Source organism: Lepus europaeus, chromosome 4 (genome assembly GCF_033115175.1).
Source record: "Lepus europaeus isolate LE1 chromosome 4, mLepTim1.pri, whole genome shotgun sequence".
Taxonomy (NCBI): Eukaryota; Metazoa; Chordata; class Mammalia; order Lagomorpha; family Leporidae; genus Lepus; species Lepus europaeus.
Genome location: NC_084830.1, coordinates 77,396,675 through 77,420,407, shown reverse-complemented (window position 1 = coordinate 77,420,407; position 23,733 = coordinate 77,396,675). Strand labels below are relative to the sequence as shown.

The 23,733-nt window shown below is 41.1% G+C and overlaps 2 protein-coding genes across 9 annotated transcripts in view; one reads left to right on the top strand and one right to left on the bottom strand.

Moving 5' to 3' along the window:
• The window catches only part of MTFR1 (mitochondrial fission regulator 1), a 52,661-nt gene extending 40,534 nt beyond the window's left edge, over window positions 1-12,127 (top strand). For 6 of the 7 annotated variants that reach the window (XM_062188423.1, XM_062188426.1, XM_062188425.1 and 3 more), the window contains 4 exons: window positions 5,961-6,196; window positions 8,011-8,263; window positions 8,793-8,961; window positions 10,598-12,127. In XM_062188423.1, the coding sequence (XP_062044407.1) occupies window positions 5,961-6,196; window positions 8,011-8,263; window positions 8,793-8,961; window positions 10,598-10,666 (727 nt within the window). In that variant the 3' untranslated portion in view covers window positions 10,667-12,127. The remainder of the gene's footprint in view (window positions 1-5,960; window positions 6,197-8,010; window positions 8,264-8,792; window positions 8,962-10,597) is intronic. The other variant, XM_062188429.1, reaches the window with a different exon arrangement.
• Window positions 12,128-21,142: 9,015 nt separating this feature from the next.
• The window catches only part of PDE7A (phosphodiesterase 7A), a 120,446-nt gene continuing 117,855 nt past the window's right edge, over window positions 21,143-23,733 (bottom strand). For both annotated transcript variants that reach the window (XM_062188421.1, XM_062188422.1), the window contains one exon: window positions 21,143-22,966. In XM_062188421.1, the coding sequence (XP_062044405.1) occupies window positions 22,761-22,966 (206 nt within the window). In that variant the 3' untranslated portion in view covers window positions 21,143-22,760. The remainder of the gene's footprint in view (window positions 22,967-23,733) is intronic.

Below are 23,733 nucleotides of genomic sequence, written 5' to 3'. Positions count from 1 at the left end.
GGACATGGAAATCACCAGATATGAAGGATGAGGAGAGTCTACGATGGTGGGATAATTAGTAAGATTATCAGAAAACAGGTTTATTGGTAGGTGGAATTAGGGAGCAGTAATCCATGCTGGGATATATTCTGTTTGATTTTTTGGTGAGATGTTCACAATGGATCTAAGAGCAGTTTATGGAAACATAAGGAAGGCTTGAAGGAGCATGTAGAGAAGATGAGCATTTGTATTATTTTTTTCAAGATTTGTTTGTTTATTTGAAAAGCAGACTTATAGAGAGGCGCAGAGAGAGAGAAGGTCTTCCATCCACTGGTTCACTCCCCAAATGGCTACAGCAGCTGGATCTGTGCCAATCCGAAGCCAGGATTCTGGAGGTTCTTCTGGGTCTCACACTCAGGTGCAGGGGCCCAAGCACTTGGGCATTTCTGGGTTGTCAGCTAATCCAGCATTGAGTCTGGAATATGTGAGCCAACAAGAAAAGGCAGGTAACTCTGCTGAATTTTTTTTGGGTTTTGAAGTGCCTTCTCTGAGGGTGTCCTCCTTGGCGTCTTTCAGGTTTTTCATGCGTTTGTCTTATATACAGTGTCTAAGGTTTGTCGTTGTAGGTAGTGGGAAGAAAAGGAAAAGTTATCTGTGTATGTAACACAAGATCACACTCACAGCGATGTGAAATACAACCTAATGAATTAACTATCTGAGGATTTTAATTGTAAATATTTAAATATGGATAGTGGATTTTGTCAGTGATGTGGAAAACAACTGGCTAATGGGCCTTTGAAAAGGCTCCTAGAAGGGCCAGTGCTATGGCATAGCGGGTGAAGCCACTGCCTGCAGTGCCAGAATCCCCTATGGACGCCAATTGGAATCCCAGGGGACATCATCCACAGCTTTCCCAGGCACATTTGCAGGGAACAGCCAGGAATTGAGCCAGCACTCTGATATGGAATACCAACATTACAAGCAGCTGCTCAGCCTGCTGTGCTACAGTGCCAGCCCTGCCACCATTATACTTTTAACTTCTGTGAGATCACCTTTTTTGTAGACGCCACATGGAGAGAGAGATCATGTGTTACTTGTCTTTCTGTGCTTGACTTACTTCACTTAACATAATGACCTCCAGTTCCATCCATGTTGTTTCAGATGACAAGATGCCATCCTTTTATGGCTGAGTAGTATTCCATATGCAGCACATTAACTATCATCAGTGTTTGGACACTTAGGTTCTTTACACTCTGGGCTATCGTGAATAGTGCTGCAATAAACATGGCAATGCAGATGTCTCTTCAACATATTCCTTGGATATGTACCCAGTAGTGGAAATGCTGGTTCTATTTTTAGTTTTTTGAGGAATCTCCATACTGTTCTCCACAATGGTTGTACTAATTTACACTCCCACCAACAGTGTATGAGGATCACTTTTTCTCTGTATCCTCACCAACACTTAACTGTCCTTTGTTTTCTTTATAACAGCCAGTCTAACTGGAATGAGATGGTATCTTGAGGTAGTCTGAGGTTTTTAAAAGAGCATGAAAAAACTTAGTACACTAGCATGCACACAGTAAACTCTCATTGTGTTCTTTCTATACACATTTTCATTCCTTTTCATTAACAAAATTGCATTAGAAAGAACATCATTTTTGTAAGTATTAACATTCTTTGAAAGAATCATAACTATTGAAATTGTCTAAGATAATTTGTTCTCTTTCATTCTGAGAATATATAGTCTTAGAATATATACACAGTATAACATTTGTACTGTGCACGATAAAGACTAATCTGATGCTTCTAGTAGACAAACATTTTCAGCAAATATTTGAATGCTTCTGGAGTGAAAGAACCTTGTTTAAAGAATAGTAAATTCCAATTTGTTCTTTCTATGAGTGAATTTTTTATTGTATCTAATTCTTCTGTAGGGTTTCACATAAATTTTTTTTAATTTTTTTTTTATTTCTTTATTTGAGAGGTAGAGTTACAGACAGTAACTTAAATATCATTGTAAAGAATAGCCAACTTTTGAAATATGAAACAGCAGCAGAGTTGTGTTGAACAAAACCTACAACAGCTGATGGGGTGGTTCCCACCAGTCTTCTAGGTCTGGGGACAGCATCCGTGCCTGTTCTTCCACTGTCTTCCTCAGGCTTCCTTCAATATGAGTAATTCCCCCAGTCTTGTAGTCTTTATCAACTCCTCGCTTGCTTTGAGAGATTGTTAGTTTTCTATCCGCCTTTATGTAGCAGGGAACTATAAACTGCCAGCTTGTTCTCCTGCCTGGATTCTAAGACAATAAAATGTATTGTTACATCTTCATAGGTTATTCTCTAATCCAAAAACATGAGGGAGGGTCAGTAGAGATTTTTGAAACACAACTGATGGAAGCATCAGACACTGTGCTAATGTAAAACTATTTCAGATTTTGTGTTTCATTGAGTCTGAAATAAGAGGGAAGGATCCTGAGGTGTATTACATTTAACCTGGAGCTTTTTTTGAATTAGTGGAACTAAAAAAGCCCTTTGTACTTATGTAAATTGTGCTCCAAAAGTAGCTTCCCTTGATACTAACATTGAAAAAATAGAGCAGGTAATTCCAGAGCAGGGTTACTCTAAATAGGAGCTTGTGTTCTTCTGCTTTAGGATACTTTGGAGCCACAAATAAAAAGGGTAGAAATCTTTTTTTTTTTTTTTTTGACAGGCAGAGTAGACAGAGAGAGAGAGAGAGAGACAAAGAAAAAGGTCTTCTTTAAGGGTAGAAATCTAACCAGCGGAAGTTGGTGTGCAGAAAATAGTTTTTAAAAACTTTATACTTTGGCTGTTAGTTTTTTTCTTTTTTGGAACATCTATACTTGATGTCGCATTGTTATCTTAAAATTTCACTAGATGGAAAAACAAAAAGGATAAAATCCACCTGTGGGAGTTACATGGAGGTGTAGGAAAAAGTCTTTATAAATTCTGCTTAGTATTCATTAATTTTTACTTAGAGTTTATTTTGATCAGAGATATTTTAAAGAGAATAATCTGTAAGATGTTCAAATGTGCTTTGCAGTTGCTATCTTAATTCAGCGTGTCTCATTATTTTGCTCCAATTCTGGATATTAAAAACTTAAATGCTCATAGAATTTGATAGTTGGTTTACCTAAATGATAACATCTACTTTTGATTTTTAAAGATTTATTTATTTGAAAGAGAGGCTGAGAGAGAGAGAGAGGTCTTCCATCTGCTGGTCATTCCCCAGTTGGCTGCAGCTGCCCAGGCTGTGCCCATCGGAAGCCAAGAGGCACGAAGCTTCTTCCAGGTCTCCCACTTGGGTGCAAGGGCCCAAGGGCTTGGGCCATCTTCTACTGCTTTCCCAGCCTATAGCAGAGTATTAGATTGGAAGTGGAGCAGCCAGGTTTCGAACTGGAGCCCATATGGGATGCCAGCACTGTGGGCAGTGGTTTTACCTGCTACGTCACAGTGCCGGCCCCTGAATAATATTTAAAACAACTTGTAAGCATTTAATACTTTTGGATCAGGAGAATGTTAGGTAAGTATATGACTACTGGTTTTTAAATAAACAGTAGTATAATATCATTTTTCGTTTACTAACACTAAAGATTCTGATATCCAATATTTAATTCTTGTGAATAGGTTGCATGAAACCTCTGTACTCAAACATAATATGAAAACAAACCATCAGCCTCATTTCCATCCCTAGATAAGGATACTTTTATAAGCTAGATTTTGGTAAACACAGCAGAGTTCTTTCATGGAAAGGGGAAGTTGGTAGGGGTGGGGATGAGTATTTATCTGCAGGTTCTCTTTTCTGTTCCACTTGCATCTGTTGTCAGCTCCAGATGCTGCCATCCCTGATACCCATGGCAGTGGTGTCCGTGTCTGTCCTCTGTCCTGAGAACACTCTGCTGCTAACTGCTGACTTTCTCTAACCCAGGGTGCTATCAGAGACAGATCCCTTAGAAGTCCCATCTGGGGTACCAAATATTATCAGAGTGTGAGGTGCCAGTTATATTACTGTGTGCTTATTAATAAGTTCAGAATATTAATAAGCATTGTGGGTTCTTGCCTAGTATTCAAAGAATTCTGAATCCTGGCATAAATGAATGATAAGTTTTAAGCTTTTATTTAGTGAGAGAAATGCATAGGAGAGTGACGGCCTTATCTAAAAGAGAGAAGAATCTGAATTCATACCGAGCACCAGGACCCAACCATGTGGAGGAGCATGTAGGCCAGGAAGTATTGGGGGGTGGGCCCAAAGGCCACACTCCCGGAGGCCCAGGGGCAGCAAGCAGGTCCGGGGCAAAAGGGAAAAAGGGCCAAAAAGTGCTGGGCCCACCATGTTCCAGGCCTTTAATTAACCACTACCAAAGGGTAGTGGTTAATTAGCCTGATTGGCAGGTGAGTGCACAGGTATGGTAAGGTAGGGGCATAAGATCACACAAGGGGTGTGGTAAAGGCATGGTCTTCCAGTTCACAAACCTGATCAATTTTATCCTGTATGCCTGCCTACAACAAAACGTTGGGGATCCTATTTTCTGACAAGTGCCATTTGGATATTTTATAACATTATTCACAGGCCATACAAAAAATTATCAACTTAAAAATTAACCTTCTATATACTTATTGATTTTGGAATCCTGGCTGTTGTTGCCTGTTGGGCAGGGCCAGACATTGATAACCTGAAAAAAATTTCATAACTCTCAACTCCAATATTGGCTCTCCCACACTAGCTATGATACTGGCCTGTGTCCTTAGCTGTAAATTAATGATATTTGCCTGATTGGGTTTGGGTTTAGATGTGATGGAGAGGAAAGCTCCAGTCCCCTGAGAGCAAAGATCACAGTTAGTGTTAGTTTTCTTTCTCTGTAACTTTAAAACACTGGAGATTTTACACACTAGACCCACTTGTCATAGTATTCTCCAGAACTAGGACCTAAACATAATTACTTCTTGCACTTATATGAAGAATTGTTAGTAGCCAAGAGTTCTAAATTACTGTAATGGGAAAAGATAGAATGCAGGGAGGAATTTTCATGAAACTTGGTGATACTTTTGTTTTCTGTGTATTATTTAGAGATTAAGAGAATTATTGCAATAAGAACCCCAGATCCTGGTATGTAGCTAATTGAGGTTGACAAGTGCTTTGCTGTTTTAGCACTTTCAGAGGAATTTAGGTAAGATAAGCCTGAAAAGTAGTTTTTTTTTTTTTTTAATTTAGTTTCTTTTGTACTTTACTTTCTCCTACCTTTTTAGAATTAAAGTCTCATGTATTTTTATTTATTTGAAAGGCAGAGTGATAAGAGAAAGGAATCTGCCAAGTCCTGGTTCATTCCTGGCTTGGCTAGGCTGAAGCTAGGAGCCTGGGCCACCCATGTGACAGGGATCTGAGGTATCACCAGCTACCTCCTATGGTGCACGTTTAGAAGGAGCTGGTGGGGCCAGTTCCATGGCTCAATGGGTTAAAGCCCCAGCCTGCAGTGCTGGCATCCCATATAGACACCAGTTTGAGCCTCAGCTGCTCCACTTCCAATCCAGCTTCCTACTAATGTGCCTGGGAAAGCAACGGGAGATGGCCCAAGTTCGTGGGCCCCTGCACCCATTTGGGAGACCCAGAAGAAACTTTGCCTCCTAGCTTTGGCATGGCTCAGTCATGGTTGTGGCTATTTGGTGAGTGAACCAGCAGATGGAGATCAATCTCTCTGTCTCTCCTTCTGTCTCTGCAACTCTTTCAAATAAGCAAAAAAGTAAGTTTTTTTTTTTTTTTTTAAGAAAAAAAGGGAGCTGAACTTGAAAATGAAGGAGCTAGGACTCAAATGAGGCTGATAAGGGATTGCAAGCGTCCCAAGCAAACGTGATGCCAAATGCCTGCCTCCGTAAAAACTAGTTCTTGGATGTCATCTCTGATACTCTGATAATGATTTTACATACCCTTTACAAAACCTGTGACAGCCCCTTATGTTTTCCTTGCAGGACAGAGGTCAGGTCAAGGCCACCCCTCCAGGATGACCTTCCTTTCTTTGAGAAGCCCCCTGGCAGGCAGATTTCCTCACCAAACTTGTCTCAAGAAGAGTCGCAGCTGAAGACTACGACACTGGCAAATGAAGAAGCACTGCAGAAGATCTGTGCACTTGAAAATGAACTTGCTGCTCTCAGAGCTCAGATTGCCAAAATCGTCACCCTGCAAGAGCAGCAACACCTCATTGCAGGTCTGTAAGTCCTACATTCATTTGTTTTAATCTGCAAACTGGAGGTGAAGGGAATGGTGCTTATCTGACTACTCTTTAGTAAGCAACAGTTCTTGGGAAAAACCAGTTGTCAGTCCTGTTTGCATAGTTACTACAGAACCTGGTCAAGCTTAGATTGTTTTTTGTGTCTTTGTTTTGAGCAATCTTGATGCTGTCAGAGGAGATGACTAGGAAACATATTTGGAAACACAGAAAGCCATGCAGTTGAATTGCTGCTGTTGTGAATGTTAACGGTACCAACCGTTTCAGACATGAGGTATCCTAATAGGTTTCTGTCCATTTAGTGAGCCTGGGTTTGGAGTCAGGACTTGGGTTGCTAATATTTCTGCCTGCAAATCCTGAGGCAAGCACTTGACCTTCTACATCCTTTTCTTGTTCTAAAATGGGGTTACTATGAGTGGAAATGTAGAAAGGCCTTTAGCACACGGTAGCTGCTTAATATCATTTCTCTTCTTATACAGAGTAGATATTGAATTCAGGTTTTCTGACTCCTGGTCTGACACCATTGCTTTTTATTACTGTGGCATTATTGCATTAGGAAAGAAGCCACAGCCTTGAAATCCCAGCCTGCTCACGTGTTGGCATGTAGTGGTTTTTCCAGCCTGGGCACTCCGGTGGAGTTGGACAGGGAATGAAGGAAGTCTGGACACCGAGTCCTGGTGGAGTAATGACTTTGCATATTCGGGACTTGTTAGGACCCTAACGTTCAGCTCTTGTCACTTTTAGCTTTTGAAAAACATTTATTTATTTTACTTGAAAAGGCAGAGTTAGGAAGAGAGACTGAGATCTTCCATCCACTGGGTCCCTCCTCAAATGGCCGCTGCTGGGCCAAGCTGAAGCCATGGGCTTCATTGGGTTTCCCTCGTGCGTGCAGGGGCACAGAAACTTTCCCAGGCACATGAACAGGCAGCTGGATGAGAAGTGGAGCAGCTGGTGTCGCAGGTGGCAGACCAACCTGCTACACCACAACGCCATGCTGGCCCCTCTTGTTATTTTTCAACTGCAATTTTCTTTTGCTTTTACCTCCCTCTTCTGGCAGAGGAGGAGAACTACTGTAAATGGTGGGGTAATTTGAGGTTTGTGTTTAGATATTCCATTTATGTATGAATCTTCTGAGCAAAATGTCTTTGTCTCAACACTACTCCCCCCACTGTTTTCCCAGTCAGTGCAGTTCACCCAGTAAACAACTCTCCAAGCTCTCAGTTCTGTAGGAAAATGAATTTTAGATTTTTATTTTATAACCTGTTTTAACACTTAGTTACTGCTTGATTTAGAAATTAAATATAACCAAAAAAAGAAATTAAATATAACACTTTTTTTCTTTCACAAGTTTTTTCAACAGTGAATCTAAAACTTTTTTTCCAAACACATTCTAGTCATGTAGACTTTCCAGTGCTCAGTAAGTCTTATATGAAAATAGAATGAATCACAAATTTCTTCAAATAGTTACATAGTCTAAATTGTCAAATTGTGTTGAAAATGGGGGTGATAATGTGGTACACACTGCTTTTTATTTCTGTTAAAAGTGATAAACTATGCCACAGTCGAACTTGAACATTTGATATTACAAAAACACCCTTGTTAAGTCAAATGGAAATTTTCATTTGGAGAAGTTTGGATTGAATAATGATGGCTGATTCACCAAGTAACTGAATCTGCCTTCTTACTTAACTGAGATTCTTTTTAAGGACATTGTTTTTAAGAATACTAAGTTTTTTAAAATGGACATTTTCTTTGCCTGTTACCAGCAGGAGTGTTTATTTTTCTTTATTTAGGTGATTTAGATACTACCACGTCTGTTACCACAGCAGCACCCCCTCTCCCACCCCCTCCGCCTCCACCTCCGCCTCCCCCCCCACCAGCGCTCCACCAAAGTCTGTCTGCCATTGATCTGATTAAAGAGCGAAAGGAGAAAAAAGCCAATGCTGGAAAGACTTTGGTTAAAAACAATCCAAAGAAACCCGACATGCCAAATATGCTGGAGATCCTTAAAGATATGAACAGTGTGAAACTTCGGGCAGTGAAGAGGTGAGCACGCACTGACCTTCTTACTTCCCCATGTATGTCTTATAAAACTGAAGGGCTGGGCTTCTTGAGCCGTGGTGTAACTGCCATAAATAGTTAAATTTTTATTAAAAAAAGATAGGTACTAGTTGCTGCTATACAAAATGGCAAAGTAAATAATTTACAGGGTTTTTTTTTTTTAATAGTTTTTCTGTTTTATTTTGTCACCCCTTTAATGTAAAGTTTTATTGTGATTGGTCAGTCATTTCTTGAACAAAGGTATATTCTATGCTAGGCAGGCATCCTAATTGTCCTGAAGCACAGTGCAGCCAGCGTTCTAGAGATGCAATGAGTGGTTCTTTATTGGACTCTTATATGCCCTTTTGTTGAGCATTACATTGGTTTCTTTCTCAATGCTAGTAGTATTTGTGTCTTTATGGAGTAACTGTGATGGCAGGGAAATGCTGTTGGGCATGTAAAGGTAGGCAAAGTGCTTCCCTGAGGGTTATCAGCATATCCACCTGTCCCCTTGGTTTCTTTTCACTCTTCTAAGGCCAGAGCAAGATGTAAAGCCCAAGCCAGTAGATGCTACTGACCCTGGTGCCCTAATAGCAGAGGCTCTGAAAAAGAAATTTGCTTATCGGTATCGAAATGATAGCCCAGGTGAAGTTGAAAAAGGAGTTCCAAAGTGTGAATCAGAGTCCACTTCAGACACGGTGTTGGTGAGTAGTATTAACCCAGGTTTCCTTCCTGTTACCCCCTGCTGAGCACTAATCATTCAGCTGTGTCTCTGCAAGATGAAGCTAGGATACAAGGTTGTCCTTGCCCTCAAGTAGAGGTTACTGTTGGCTGGGGAAAGGATGACATCTTTGTTTAGCGTTTATACTTTTATGACTTTAGTAGTTCATTTGGAAATTTGAAACTTAGGAACATTAATAAAAAAGCAAACATTAAGTTGGGATCTCAATTCTCACTGCTTAGCCAACTCCAATGGTAAATTTTCCTTACAGGATTATATTTTATTTAAGTATAATGTAGCAAAACTTACAATAAAGTTTTTTTTTGTGTGTAAATAACTTGAAAGGCAGGGGAAAGAGATTGAGATCTTCCATCTACTAGTTAACTCCCAAATAGCTAGAACAGTCAGGGCAGGGCCAGGCTGAAGTCAGGAGCTTCTTCTGAGTCTGCCACATGGGTGCAGGGGCCCAAGGACTTTGGTCATTTGCTGCTGCTTTCCCAGGCACATTAGCTGGGAACTGGATCAGAAGTGGAGCAGCCAGGGCTTGAACTGATGCCCTTATGGGATGCAGGTGCCACAGGTGGAGGTTTAACCTACACCACAGTGCTAGCCCCAAGTTTTTTAAAATTTATTTATATAGAGACATATATATAAGTCTATATATGTGTGTGTATATTGTAGTGATTTATTTATTTTATTTGAAAGGTAGAGTTAGAGGCAGAGAGGGAGGGAGAGATCTTCCATCCACTGGTTCGCTCTCCAAATGGCCACAACGGCCATTTGGGCTGATCTGAAGCCAGGAGCCTGGAGCTTCTTCTGGGTCTCCCATGTGGGTGTAGGAGCCCAAGGACTTGGGCCATCTTCTGCTGCTTTCCCAGGCCATAGCAGAGAGTGGGATCGGAAGTGAAGCAGCCGGGACTCAAACCTGTGCCCATATGGCATAGCGGCACTGCAGGCAGCAGCTTTACCCACTACGCCACAGCGTTGCCCCCTCCCCCAAGTTTATATTTTAGAGAAACATTTTTTTATGTTGTGACATAGGAACTGAAAGCAAAGCAAGCTCACTTTTTTAGGACTACCCTAAGGAAGTGTTCTAAAGAAGGTGAGATTTGACATGTGGCTTGTGACACATGCCCATGTCACATGTGGAGACTGGGCAAATTTCATACAATCTCACAAATTGATCATTTCTGTGCTCCCTTTACTCATGTTCATGGGGGACACGTGCGTATCTATCCTCAGGAGAAGGGCATATCACACTGTAGTACCCTTTAGATACTAGAGAAGAATCTTCTTCATCCTTTATTCAAAGAAGTAAAATTGGACTAAATTGGGATATTGCTAAGATGCGATTTTCTTTTCTGGAAAGTAAATTGACAATCTTTTTGTCTTTTATTCAAACACAAGACAGATAACAGAATGAAAGTCAAAAAGATAGGTTCTGTAAACACAAGACAGATAATTGACTATCAGTTCATAAAGGTTTCAATATGACCAGTAGCTGCTTGGTTTTTAAGGCAGAGCATATGTAGCCCTCTCTGATCCATGACTAGTAGAACATATCATTACTGTTACATGCACCAGTGTCTTTATTTATAATTTGTTTGTTTCTTTTCTAGTTTGGACCACATATGTTGAAGTCTACAGGAAAAATGAAGGCTTTAATTGAAAATGTCTCAAACTCCTAATAGACAGTATGCTGAGAAAGACTATCCTGGGTTCAGCTGTTGGTTTTTGAGGGCTGTGTTTGGCTAGTAGAAATCAACATTATTTAGTAAATCCTGACTTTAGTATTCAGTGGTCTCCTTTTCTAACCTAATTAGAGGACAAAGCAATAACGAAAAGTACTAGATGTTTGGTTTTTGCTTTGATACATCGTCAGTTCTGGAATTCTGTCGTGTTGCAAGTTCTGACCTGTTGCTTATGTGTAGCCAGAATGTTTGGGTTTTCAGTCTTAAAAAACTTGTACAATTTCAGAACATTTAGAAGGACACTTGTGAATGTTACTGTGCATTTTAAATTAACACTAATTTATCTATTCAAATGTTTTATATGCATATATTTGGATGTAAGACAGTTTATGTAAAAATTAGTACTGATGACAGCAATGAAGGGTACTGTTACCATCATTGTTTTCTGTGATCATTTCCGATTCAGTGATGTAACAGCTGCTATAACATAAGTTGTTGGAGTGAAATATTTGAGATTGGAATCTTCTTGCCTTGAACAGAACTTATATCTTAGATTCTCACATTTTTTGGAGCTGGGTTTGAGTAAGAACCAGATGATGTTCAATGCTCAGATTCCACAATGCCTTCCACTAAAGGAAAGCTGCTTTTGCCTCATTGCCATGCAGTGCTGAGGATGAAAATGTACTTTTCCAAGTAGGGACAAATCATATTGCTGAATTAAATCCCTTTTTAACTGAAAACTAGAAACGTACCACTTTCTTTTCTGTTTCATGAATGGCATCATAAAGGTGACATGTTGCTAATTTAATACTTCTGGAGATGTCAGCATAATGGAGTTTATAAAGTTAATATTTTGGCCAAATATTAAAACATTATTGAATAGGCAAATTTCTATAAATTATTTGTCATTTATAGAATGCTGTTCCAATAAATTATATTATGCAGTATAAACCTTAGGTGTTATTAGAAAGTGGAAACCTGCCTTTCTAATCTAGGGCTTCTAAGTACTTGCTGTAACTGATTACTTTTAAATGCTTAATAAGCTCACATGATTTTCTGTTTCTGATAAACTCAGCTGTAGTTAATGCCAGAATCTCCTACCATGAGTAAGTATTTGTATTATTTAAATCTAGTTTAGGGGAAAAAAAAAACCAGTTATACTTCCTGGGAGGAGTAAGAAACACGAATAGACATTCACCTTTAAGTTATTTAAAAATTTATGTTGTTCTGCTTAAATATTAACAAAAACTGAGGTAATTTACATGGTTTGGTTATTCAGCTAAATTTAAACTGGCTTATTTTACATATTCTTGCATTGTTTCTAATTGTTTTATATTATTTAAAATTTCTGCCTTCAAAGAAGTTAAGAAAATTCGCCTGACATATTCTGACCTCCCAAGAAACTTATATTTTGTATCAGTATTGAATTTTGGCTAGTGCTTCAATTAGTTATTGTTTTAAAATAAAGCAAACCTTTATTTTCTTTGGACTGTGCTGCTTATTTTTTTTTTTTCATTTTATTTTACCTTTCTTTTATATTGCACAAGTACCTTCTTGAGAATAATTTCCTTTCTGCCATTTTCATGTGGATATATATTCCTTAAAATAAGCTGTATCAAATGCTTGGGATGGCCGGCGCCGTGGCTCAACAGGCTAATCCTCCACCTTGCGGTGCCGGCACACCGGGTTCTAGTCCTGGTTGGGGCGCTGGATTCTGTCCTGGTTGCCCCTCTTCCAGGCCAGCTCTCTGCTGTGGCCTGGGAAGGCAGTGGAGGATGGCCCAAGTGCTTGGGCCCTGCACCCGCATGGGAGACCAGGAGAAGCACCTGGCTCCTGCCTTCGGATCAGCATGATGCGCCGGCCGCAGTGGCCATTGGAGGGTGAACAACGGCAAAATTGGAAGACCTTTCTCTCTCTCTCTCTCTCTCTCTCTGTCCACTCTGCCTGTCCAAAAAAAAAAAAAAAAAAAAAAGGCTCGGGACCAGAAATGTTTCAGATTTCAAAACATTTGTGATATGCAGTGAAATATCTTGGGGATATTTCATATACTCCTTATACGTATAGCCAGAAGGTAATCTTGTAATCTTACCTTCTTTTTACTGTGCCTGTGTTTTGACTGTTACCTGTCACAGGAGTTCAAGTATTGAATTTTCCACCTGTGGTATCATGTCAGTGCTCAGAAAGTTTTGGGTTTTGGATTAGGGACATTCAGCTTGTAAGTCATTTTAGACCTGGAATACAGGTGGACCCTAAATGAGCTGTTCCTGGTCAGTTCATTTTTGTGAAGTTTAGTTAGATGTACCAAATAAACTATGCACATAAAAAAGAGTGAGAGGTTTGAATTTTGCAAGTATGTCCACTTAAAGTGTTTGAACTCTGCCATTTTGCTTTATCCATCTTGTCCTTTCCTTGTGTCTGACTGTGGTATCAGAATTGGCATTAAAAGCTGTACATGTGTGGGAGTTTTAGATGGTTGTCCTTGATTGGAGAGTGAAACTTCTGATGTAACATTTCAAAAAAAATCAGCTGTATCACTTCTCATCCACGTTTCCTCTTTAAGGGGCACCAGCATTGTAACAGAAGGGTGGTCACAGGAGGCAAAGCTTCCTCGTGATCCACTGATGGGATGGTGAGATCAGTTTTCCCATCTTCTGTCACACCTGTATCATCCAGTTTTGGATGCTCACAGCAAACAGAACATCTCAAACAAAAGTTAAAAATAATTAAACCCCTACATTTTATAGTTGAAAGGTAAGTTGGTAGAATGTGTTGTCTACTGTGGATTCTGACTAGTTGAGTGACCTTCATTCTTTCTTTTTAAAAATTTTTTTAACTTTTATTTAATGAATATAAATTTCCAAAGTACAGCTTATGGACTACAATGGCTCCCTCCCCCCCCCATAACTTCCCTCCCACCCGCAACCCTCCCCTCTCCCGCTCCCCTTCCATTCACATCAAGATTCATTTTCAATTCTCTTTACATACAGAAGATCAGCTTAGCATATATTAAGTAAAGATTTCAACAGTTTGCACCCACATAGAAACACAAAGTGAAAAATACTGTTTGAGTACTAGTTATAGCATTAAATCACAATGTACAGCACATTAAGGACAGAGATCCTACATGAGGAGTAAGTGCACAGTGACTCCTGTTGTTGACTTAACAAATTGACACTCTTGTTTATGGCATCAGTAATCCCCCTAGGCTTTTATCACGAGTTGCCAAGGCTATGGAAGCCTTTTGAGTTCACCAACTCTGATCATATTTAGACAAGGTCGTAGTCAAAGTGGAAGTTCTCTCCTCCCTTCAGAGAAAGGTACCTCCTTCTTTGATGGCCCGTTCTTTCCACTGGGATCTCACTCGCAGAGATCTTTCATTTAGTGACCTTCATTCTTGATGACAGACAGAGGCAAGCAGCAAGGAGACAGAAAACTGAATCAGAGACCACTGGACTTAGAGCTTTTAGAAATCATGGCCAAGTCATATCCCCTGCCCCCTTTTTAAATACTTTAAAAAAATACTCAGCTCACAAAATTGAGGCAATAATAATTTTTAACACATTCTATGAAAAAGAGTGCTAAACAACATTATTACTGGTGTATTATTTTAGGCAAAGTCTCCTGTTTCCATAGCATGATTTCTCCTAGAATATGGTCCATTGCACCTGTGAAAGGTGTCATCCTACTTGCACAGGGATGGGGTAAGACTTATATTTTATTCTGGTTGTCTTCCCCAGTCACCTACCCTACTGCGTAAGACCTGGTTCTTTTTGCTGTGTTAGGAATTTGAGTCTGTATCTGTGGTGGAAAGGAAGACAAAGTAATAATGAAAATTGTTTTGGTAACTTTTCCAAAAAGTCCTTGCTATGGGATAGAACCTGGCAGATAAGTTTAAACTTTTATGTGTTCACCCAACAAAATCAGCTCTGGGATTGCCAGGGAGAATGAGACACTTGGTTTCATGACAGATTGCCCATTATCGCCTCAGTATTTCTCATGAACCTCCATCCATTTTGAGGGCTCAGTTCCTATGTTGGCCTTATCTTCAGATTCAACATTCTGACTTGTAAGCCTTGTAAACAGGCTTACTCTTCGTTGGCTAGAGCTACCCCTTGAGAACAGACAGGATAATAGGAATAGCATAACCAAGTAAGGATCTAGAAATTTTGTACATTTCCCTCAGACTGCTGTCTGTAGTTCACTTCACCTGCACTAGAAGCCTTAAAATTTCTACAGCTGAAACTTCTCAGATAAATTATTCTGCTTCAAGTACGAGTGTAATTTAGACATTCTCAGAAGGTTAATGTTAAAGATAACCCAAATATGCTCCCACCCTGTACTGAACGACTATCATGGGGCAGTATTTCTCATTTCTTTGCAGTTGGAAAAAGTTAAATTTGGGAAAAAAGGTCAGACTCTTCCTAACAGGAGTTTTACTGAAGGCATAAAAAAACTTGTTAAGGTTAACCTTGCCGGGGCTGGCACCGTGGCTCACTTGGTTAATCCTCCCGCCTGCGGCCCTGGCATCCCATGTGGGCACCGGGGTTCTAGTCCCAGTTGCTCCTCTTCCAGTCCAGCTCTCTGCTGTGGCCCGGGAAGGCAGTGGAGAATGATCTAGGTGCTTGGGCTCCTGCACCCACATAGGAGACCAGGAAGAAGCACCACCTGGCTCCTGCTTCGGATCGGCGCAGCGCACCGGCTGTAGCGGCGATTTGGGGGGTGAACCAACAGAAGTTAAGACCTTTCTCTCACTGTCTAACTCTGCCTAATAAAAATTGGCCATATGGACTTTTTAATGGAAGAATGAAAGGAAGGTGTATTCCCCCAGGGAATTACATTGTGGAAGCCAGGTGACATGCTGAGGTTGGGAAGTCATTCTGAAACACTGGTGTTAGCAACAAGGGTAGAAAGAACCCCAGTGCCAAGCACTGCTTGGAATCTTCAGATACTCCTTATCCACTGCGCCCCCCCCCCCCGCCCCGCCCCATACTGCAGTGGGAACACCCTGGCAATGCAGACAGCTCTGTGACCAAGGACAAGGCCTTGATGAGCCATACAAGTCAGAATCTCTGTCCAGAAAATGCATAGCAAACCTCAGGAGGTAAGGTAGTTAGAACCAGGAGCTCAAGTAAGGATGTCCTGAGGTACAGCTGTATCCATGAGGAACTTCTACAAGGCAATGATGACATGAAGCAGAACAAATACTCAGAGCAGCCACTGAGCACTTACTGTGTGTCAGTGCATAATTTTATTGTGACACGTCACAGGTTAAGAAGCCACTCAAGAGCCTGGGTAACTTCCCCAAGCATCCAACCCATTTCACTCATTTTGACTTTTGTTCTTAAGGAAGCAAGGATGACTCCTTAAGTTCTGAGAAACCTCAGTGTGTTTCCATGACTTAAAGCCATGTTGAGGGGCTCCATTCCCAGTTTCTGGGTCAAGCTGAATTAACCCCCAAGTTGGAGCACTGGAAACTTACTCAAACCTTGCTGTTACCATTTAGAAATAAGTGCACTACACCTAAGTTTGGTTTTTTTAGAAAAGCTATCCACCTGTAAGAAATTGCCTTGATAAGAACAGTTCTGATTTGACTAATTTTAAGTGATGAGTATATGCAAGGTGGATCCTTGATGAGCCAACATTGCACTGTGGATATATATCTATGTTTACGCGCTATTAGAACAGAAGGCACTGTATGTAGAAATGTTGCTTTGAAGCAATATTTGCAACACATGCAAACTTCTGTATCTGTATTTGGAAAAAATAACAGGTTCTTGTTAAAAAAATTAAAAAAAAAAAAAGCTTTAAAAACTGCACATTAGGCTGGCGCCGTGGCTTAACAGGCTAATCCTCCACCTTGTGGTGCCGGCACACCGGGTTCTAGTGCCGGTTGGGGCACCAGATTCTATCCCGGTTGCCCCTCTTCCAGGCCAGCTCTCTGCTATGGCCCGGGAAGGCAGTGGAGGATGGCCCAAGTGCTTGGGCCCTGCACCCGCATGGGAGACCAGGAGAAGCACCTGGCTCCTGGCTTCGGATCAGCACGATGCGCCATTGGAGGGTGAATCAATGGCAAAAAGGAAGACCTTTCTCTGTCTCTCTCTATCCACTCTGCCTGTCAAAAACAAAAAACAAAACCTGCACATTATATTGCCTTCCTGAGCAAAAACTGCTACGTAGAGGAGTAGGAGGGTAAAAGAACGCCCAGATGCAGCAAGAGGGGCCATCTCACATTAGATGCCAGGTTCTCCTTCCTACAGCCCTGACTCACAAGGGTTCTGTAATGCACATGAATCCTGATCAGAGTGGAAAGTACTTGAAGGATTCAATCTCAGCCTTATAATGGAAACACCTAACTGCTAGCTTGTAATGACTCCAAGGTGGAAATTGCAGAGTTGTTTTCTGCAGGTGTTCACTAGGAACTTTGGGTGGTGTTAATAAGTTCATGTTTGTGCCCCTGCCCCTCAACAGGATGTTATTAGGAAGTGGTGCCTTTGGGAGGTAAATTAAGGTCAGGGTGGTGATCCCATGATGGGACTGGTATTCTTATAAGAGGAAGAGAGCTGGCCCTCTTCCCTGTCTACGTGAGGGTAGAACCAGAAGTCGACGAGTCTGATCCTGGAAAGCAGCCCTCACAAGAACCAGACCATTCTTGGTATGAGAAGTGTATTGCTTCTAAGTCACCCAGTCTGTGGTACTTTGTGATAGCAACTGACTGAACTAAGACATTCCTTCACAATATTGCCTTCAGAAAGTCTGTCTTCATATAGATCTTTTATAAATTGCAGGTAAGATGAGGGAACTTACCTTGGAATATCATCACAGTTGCCTGGATTTGTCATGGCTCAGCAATAAAAAAATACTTCAAATCTTTTTAAAAAAAAAAAATCTCAAATTAGAGCCTAAAAATAATTGTTGTAGTTCCAATACAGAAATGGAAGTCTGTTACCATCACCATACTACTACACTGAGTTTCATACTGAACATTTAAAACTCTACATTAGAATCAAATCATTTTCACATTACTAATGATAAAAAATTACAAGATTATTTTAATCACTAAATGAAACCACCTTCCTAAGTAACACCCCAACACGTTACTCATTTTGTACACTTATGGAAACCTATTAATTATGAAAGTCTGTACACATTGTCACCCATTTTGATAACAAACCATGCTGTATAATTTTTAATACCACTTTTCTTACATCCAGTGCCATGTTCTGCACACAACAGGAACTCAGATACTGCTTACCACATGACTTCCGCAAAGACAAATCAGCTTTGATAAAATTTCTCCTACTGAAAAACTGAAACACATTAAATTCAAGTTAGTTTATTCAGCAAACATTTATTGATGGCCCAATTTATGCCAGCCCTGTGTTGATCACAGGAACCAGGAGATCCATTGTGAGTGCTCCAGTGGCTGTCCCACCTACAGACCATGGACCCTAGGGGTCTTCTCAATGACACAGGTCACCTACAGGTCCCTGGTGAAGGAATGGCTGCATACTAAGTCTGGCACAAGTCAATACCTATGGTGACATTTCCTTAAAAGCAATACTGAAAACATACTTTTTGGTCATTGTATATTTTCTTAATTGGCATTTATTTATGTCCTGAAAAACATTAGAAACCTGTAATGTGAATGTTTTTAAAGTTTTATGAATAGGGCGCCGGATTCTATCCCGGTTGCCCCTCTTCCAGGCCAGCTCTCTGCTATGGCCCGGGAAGGCAGTGGAGGATGGCCCAAGTCCTTGGGCCCTGCACCTGCATGGGAGACCAGGAGAAGCACCTGGCTCCTGGCTTCGGATCAGTGAGATGCACCGGCCGCAGCGGCCATTGGAGGGTGAACCAACGGGCAAAAAGGAAGACCTTTCTTTCTGTCTCTCTCTCTCGCTATCCACTCTGCCTGTCAAAAAAAAAAAAAAAAAGTTTTATGAAAATAAAAAAGTTGGGGCCGGTGCTGTGGCATAGTGGGTAGGTAAAGCCGCCACCTGAAATGCCAGTATCCCATATGAGCACCAGTTCGAGACCCAGCTGCTGCACTTCCAATCCAGCTCTCTGCTATGGCCTGGGAAATCAGTAGAAGATGGCCCAAGTCCTTGGGCCCCTGCACCCGTGTAGGAGACTCAGAGGAAGCTCCTGGTTCCTGGCTTCAGATCAGCACAGCTCCTGCTGTTGCAACAATTTAGGGAGTGAACCAGCGGATCTTTCTCTCTGCCTCTGTCTCTGTAACTCTGCCTTCCAAATAAATAAATAAATCTTTTAAAAATTTAGAAAGCTTAATAAAAGCCAATAAAGCATCTTGGGAAAAAAAAAGACTTTTGGAATCTTTCCCTGTACTTCATGTACAAATACGTTTCAAGTTTACAAAGGACATAAAATTTTAATTCTTTTATATAAAATGGTCATTACAAGCCATCACATGTACAAATTTTGACCAGAAACGACATACATATTTACATAGATATATATATTTAATTAAGCAAAGACTTGTCAAGGGTTTCTCCCAAGGACATTTTACTCTTAGGAGTACAGACTCCCTCACTACTGCAGTGCTGGGCCCAGAGGACAGCTATAAAGCTGTGATGTCTCCTCTTTTATCTTGAAAATTTATGTAGATTATGCATTCTGTTCCACAAAATACAAGAACACTTCAGAAAGTTTGTGGAAGAATAGGATTAAGAGGTAAATTTGGTACAGAAACCTTGAAATCCACAGTTTCTTCATAATACACATTTTCCATGAATCTTTTGAAGACTTCCTTGGATGTACATATCTTTTTTTGTACCAAAATAAACAATTCTATTTTCCACAAATTTTGAAGTTCCCTACTTATATTTTTATATGTCATCTAAATATTATCTCAAATTTTTCTGAAAAACCAGTGTTCAAGAAATATAGGTCATATTTAAGCAACAAGGCTACTGGTGGTTCTCACATATATGTAACATAGTTTTTCAATGGGTTTATTTAATATGCTGGCAGGAACACTGAACTGTTCCCTTGAGAACAAGTAGAAATAACAAGATCATGCTTGGAATATTAAACTAGAAGACAAACACATGGATGAGAGAAATGGGCAATAGGCAGTCCCATACAAGCAGAAAGGAGCCCAGGGCAGGCTCCACTGAAGCAAGGCTGAGGATAGTGTAGCTAATGAATCTGCCATTCAGAAGTAACCTGCTAAGGTGATGTCACTTCATGTTAGCAGCCAGTTGACCTTCCCCAGGTAACATTCCACTCTGCTACCTCAGGTCTCTACCCACCTCATCTAGAACAGTAGCCACTAGCCACATGTGAACACTGTGCACCTGAAACGTGGCTTAGTCTAAATTGAGATGTGCTACAAGTATAAAATACATGTTAGATGTCAAAGGCTTAGTGCCCAAAAAAAAAAAAAAAAAAAAAGGCAAAACATCTCAGTTGTTATATTGGCTACATGTTTTCAAATGGTAAAATGTTTTGGTTACAGCCTGCGCCGCGGCTCACTAGGCTAATCCTCCGCCTTGTGGCACTGGCACACCGGGTTCTAGTCCTGGTCGGGGCACCGATCCTGTCCTGGTTGCCCCTCTTCCAGGCCAGCTCTCTGCTGTGGCCAGGGAGTGCAGTGGAGGATGGCCCAAGTGCTTGTGCCCTACACCCCATGGGAGACCAGGAGAAGCACCTGGCTCCTGCCATCGGAACAGTGCGGTGCGCCGGCCACAGTGCGCCTACCGCGGCGGCCATTGGAGGGTGAACCAACGGCAAAAAGGAAGACCTTTCTCTCTGTCTCCCTCTACTGTCCACTCTGCCTGTCCAAAAAGAAAAAAAAAATGCTTTGGTTACATGAGAATAAATAAAATATTAAATATTCCATCTAAATGTGGCTACTAGAAAATTGAAAATTGTTTCTGTGGCTACCATAATATTTCTATTGGACCTCACTATTCTATACAAACAACGATACATTTGACTTCAAAATCGGCTCAATTATACCTCCTAATGAATTGGACCTGGAAAGACCTGGGGGAGGCCCAGGAGTACCTTTCTTACACTGATTATCAACAAGCAGATTAAGGCGCCATTTCTTGCTACTTTATTTAAAATGGCCAATGAGAGACATAAATACAACGAGTATTTTAGTACTTACGAGAGGTGCTGATGTCTTCTGCAGTTCCCAACTGTGGGAAGAGAATGTTGTGGTCTCAAGAGCCCTGGCTCACAGCTGGCTTCTACTCCTGCATCAGTCAGCATTCAGCAAACCATGCACCAGGGCGGGCCCCAGCCTGCACACCACCAGGTGCAGACAGATAATGGCAGATGACCTCTCAGGATGGTGCCTGCACACAGCTCCAACTGAGTAAGCCCCTGCTGAGCGAATGCAAGAGCCAAGAAGCTAAGTCTGACTTCCTAGTCATTTAGTATTGTGAATTCCAAAGGACTGAGTTACAATGTAAATATCAAAGATAAAAATGTGAAAAGATAGGTTTTTATTCATCAAAAGTTAACAGCAACAGGCACATATTAAAATGAGTATGGCAAAGCCTTTTACAAATGGCTTTACACTCAAGCTTTCTCCCAAGAAAATGGCTGTTGCAACAAACTGTAAACATAATTAATAAACAGTCTTTTACAGTAACAAGGGAAATACAAATGAACTAAAAGAAAGCACCAGTTTCTCTTTAAAACTAGATTACAGTTGTGCTTACTATACATAAAACAATTTAAAACAAATTACAAAAGTGGAATGTTTTACGTTTAAAATTAGTCCTTAAGTTTTTGTCCTAGAAAACATCTGTTCACATCAAAAGGCCCATCAAGGGTAACGTTTCATCAAAGGGAGGGACAAGAAAACAATGCACTTTTTTTTTTTTTTTTTTCAAATCAAAACGAAAAGTTTGGTCACTTAGCTTTGTGCATAGTTTAAGGCAACTGGAGCAATCTGTTACAGCTTACCTACCTTCCCCTCCCCCAAGTGTGGCTGCTCATTATGTCACATTCTACAAGAATAAATAAAAGCTTACATTTCCAATCCCTTCCCACATGGATGAACATAACACATGCACAGTCATACACACACAAACATGCACGCAAACACACGCCCACACATCCACACACAACATACCTCTCACTGCAGCAAAAGGGACTTTCGTACCCTTAATCTGAAGGACACACTTCCCCATCCCACTTTATTTCAGATTGGCAAATACCCTGAGCTGACTGCGTGTTTGAAACATTCCACCTTTTTCTTGCATGTGCAGGTCAAGTGTACAGAAGTGAAAACAACATGCAATGTCTCCACTGCACGACCAGAGGACAGCCAGGACACCAGTGTTCTCCCCTCCCACCCCAAAGCAAAACTAACAGTTGTGTTTGTTTGTTTGTTTTTTTTAAATTTGCATTGCCAAACAGCACTGGAGTGAAAGCTTGGCGGTTTTCTGTGATAAATGCTCAGTTTCCAGTGCACAAAATAAAACTAGCAAATGGGAGGCTTTGGTGGCATCCAAAGAAGAAAAAAAGGCAAACCAGGGGGGAAAGAGCTGCAGTCTAAAAGTTTGATCATTAAGTTTTGTTTTTTAGTGGTTCCTTCACAATCGTGCTCCAAGGCAATTGAGAACCAATATTTTCAGAGTTGATTTGTAAACATTGAGTCTTGCCGGAGGCAGCAGAGGCTGGGCACTTCACATTTCCGTTTTCTCAGAGAGAACTTAGTGGAAGGTACAGATACACACTGTTCCATCAGACTGGTTAACTTCCAAGAGATTGCTGCTGAGAGATTCTGTTCAAGTTTCAGGGTTTGAAGAAGAAATGCTCTGAAAACCACGTGGCATACCTCCAAAGGGCCTTCCAGACTCCTTCTGTACTCTCTCCTGCTGGGCTTTGCATATTCAAGGTTTCACACAAAAGCCAAATGCATATTGCTATGGGTTCAGGTCTCATAATTAAAAAGTGGGCTTCAATGATCCAACAGAGGAAGTCTTGGAAATAAATAATGCTGGCATCATTCACTTGGAAACCTTGGCAGTCCAGAGTAAGTTCTCTCACCTCCAGACCCCATTTCACATTTCTAGAAACCTCCAGGAGGCAGTCTGTCCCTCTGGTTCTGGGGTTAAGATAACCGGTTTTCCTGAGGTAATAGCTGTGAGTTCAACTCAAACGCAGCATCAGTGTCCTCGCTGCTGGACTGTTCCCTCTGCAGTCCCTTCCAGCTCGCTTTATTCAGCCCCACGTGACCAAGCATAGTCTGGGACAGCCTTGTGTTCGAAAACCTGGCCCATTCTGTAAATAAAGGCTCCACTAGGTAAGTCATAAAACCTTGAGAAAATAAGAGAGAAAAGCTATTAATGTATCTTCTGAAACTTTAAAACTTCCATACAGTGTTAATCTTAAGTACTATTTCAATATTACCTGAATCTTATTTTTCAAGGATTTGAAATTTTAAAATTTATTTGAAAGGAAGAGTGGCAGAGAGGGAGAGACAGAGATCTTCCATCCACGGGTTCAATCCCCAAATGACCACAAACAGCCAGGCTGAAGCCAGGTGTCCGGAATCCCATCTGGATCTCCCACGTGTGTGCAGGAGCCCAAGCACTTGGACCATCTTTCACTGCTTTCCCAGCCACATTAGCAGGATCAGAAGTGGAGCAAACAAGATTGGAACCAGCACTCTGATTTTGGATGTAGGTGTTACAGGCGGTGGTACACAACTCTGCGTGTGCACATCTTACTTCTTAAGTAACTTGATGGAATTAGGTAAACATGAGCTGACAAAGCTATCGAATCTCGTCTGGTTATTTCTCTCTCAGCCGTACAACAGCACATGCAGCTCTGGGGATAGCAGGGCCTCGCACAAGTCAAGGGACAGTTGCACTGAGACAACTGGAGGCCACAGCAGCGTCTCCTCCCAGACGAAGTTGAGGAGCCCTGAGCGGAAGTGAAGCTGGTGGTTGTTCACTGCTGCACAACCCCTCAGGGAATGAGAATCTGCAGCCTGGCCCATGACTGGTGAGCTGCCATTTATAAAGAACTCAGAATGTATAAAGCCCAACTCAGGACAAGAATCAGTTAAAAATAACAGGAGA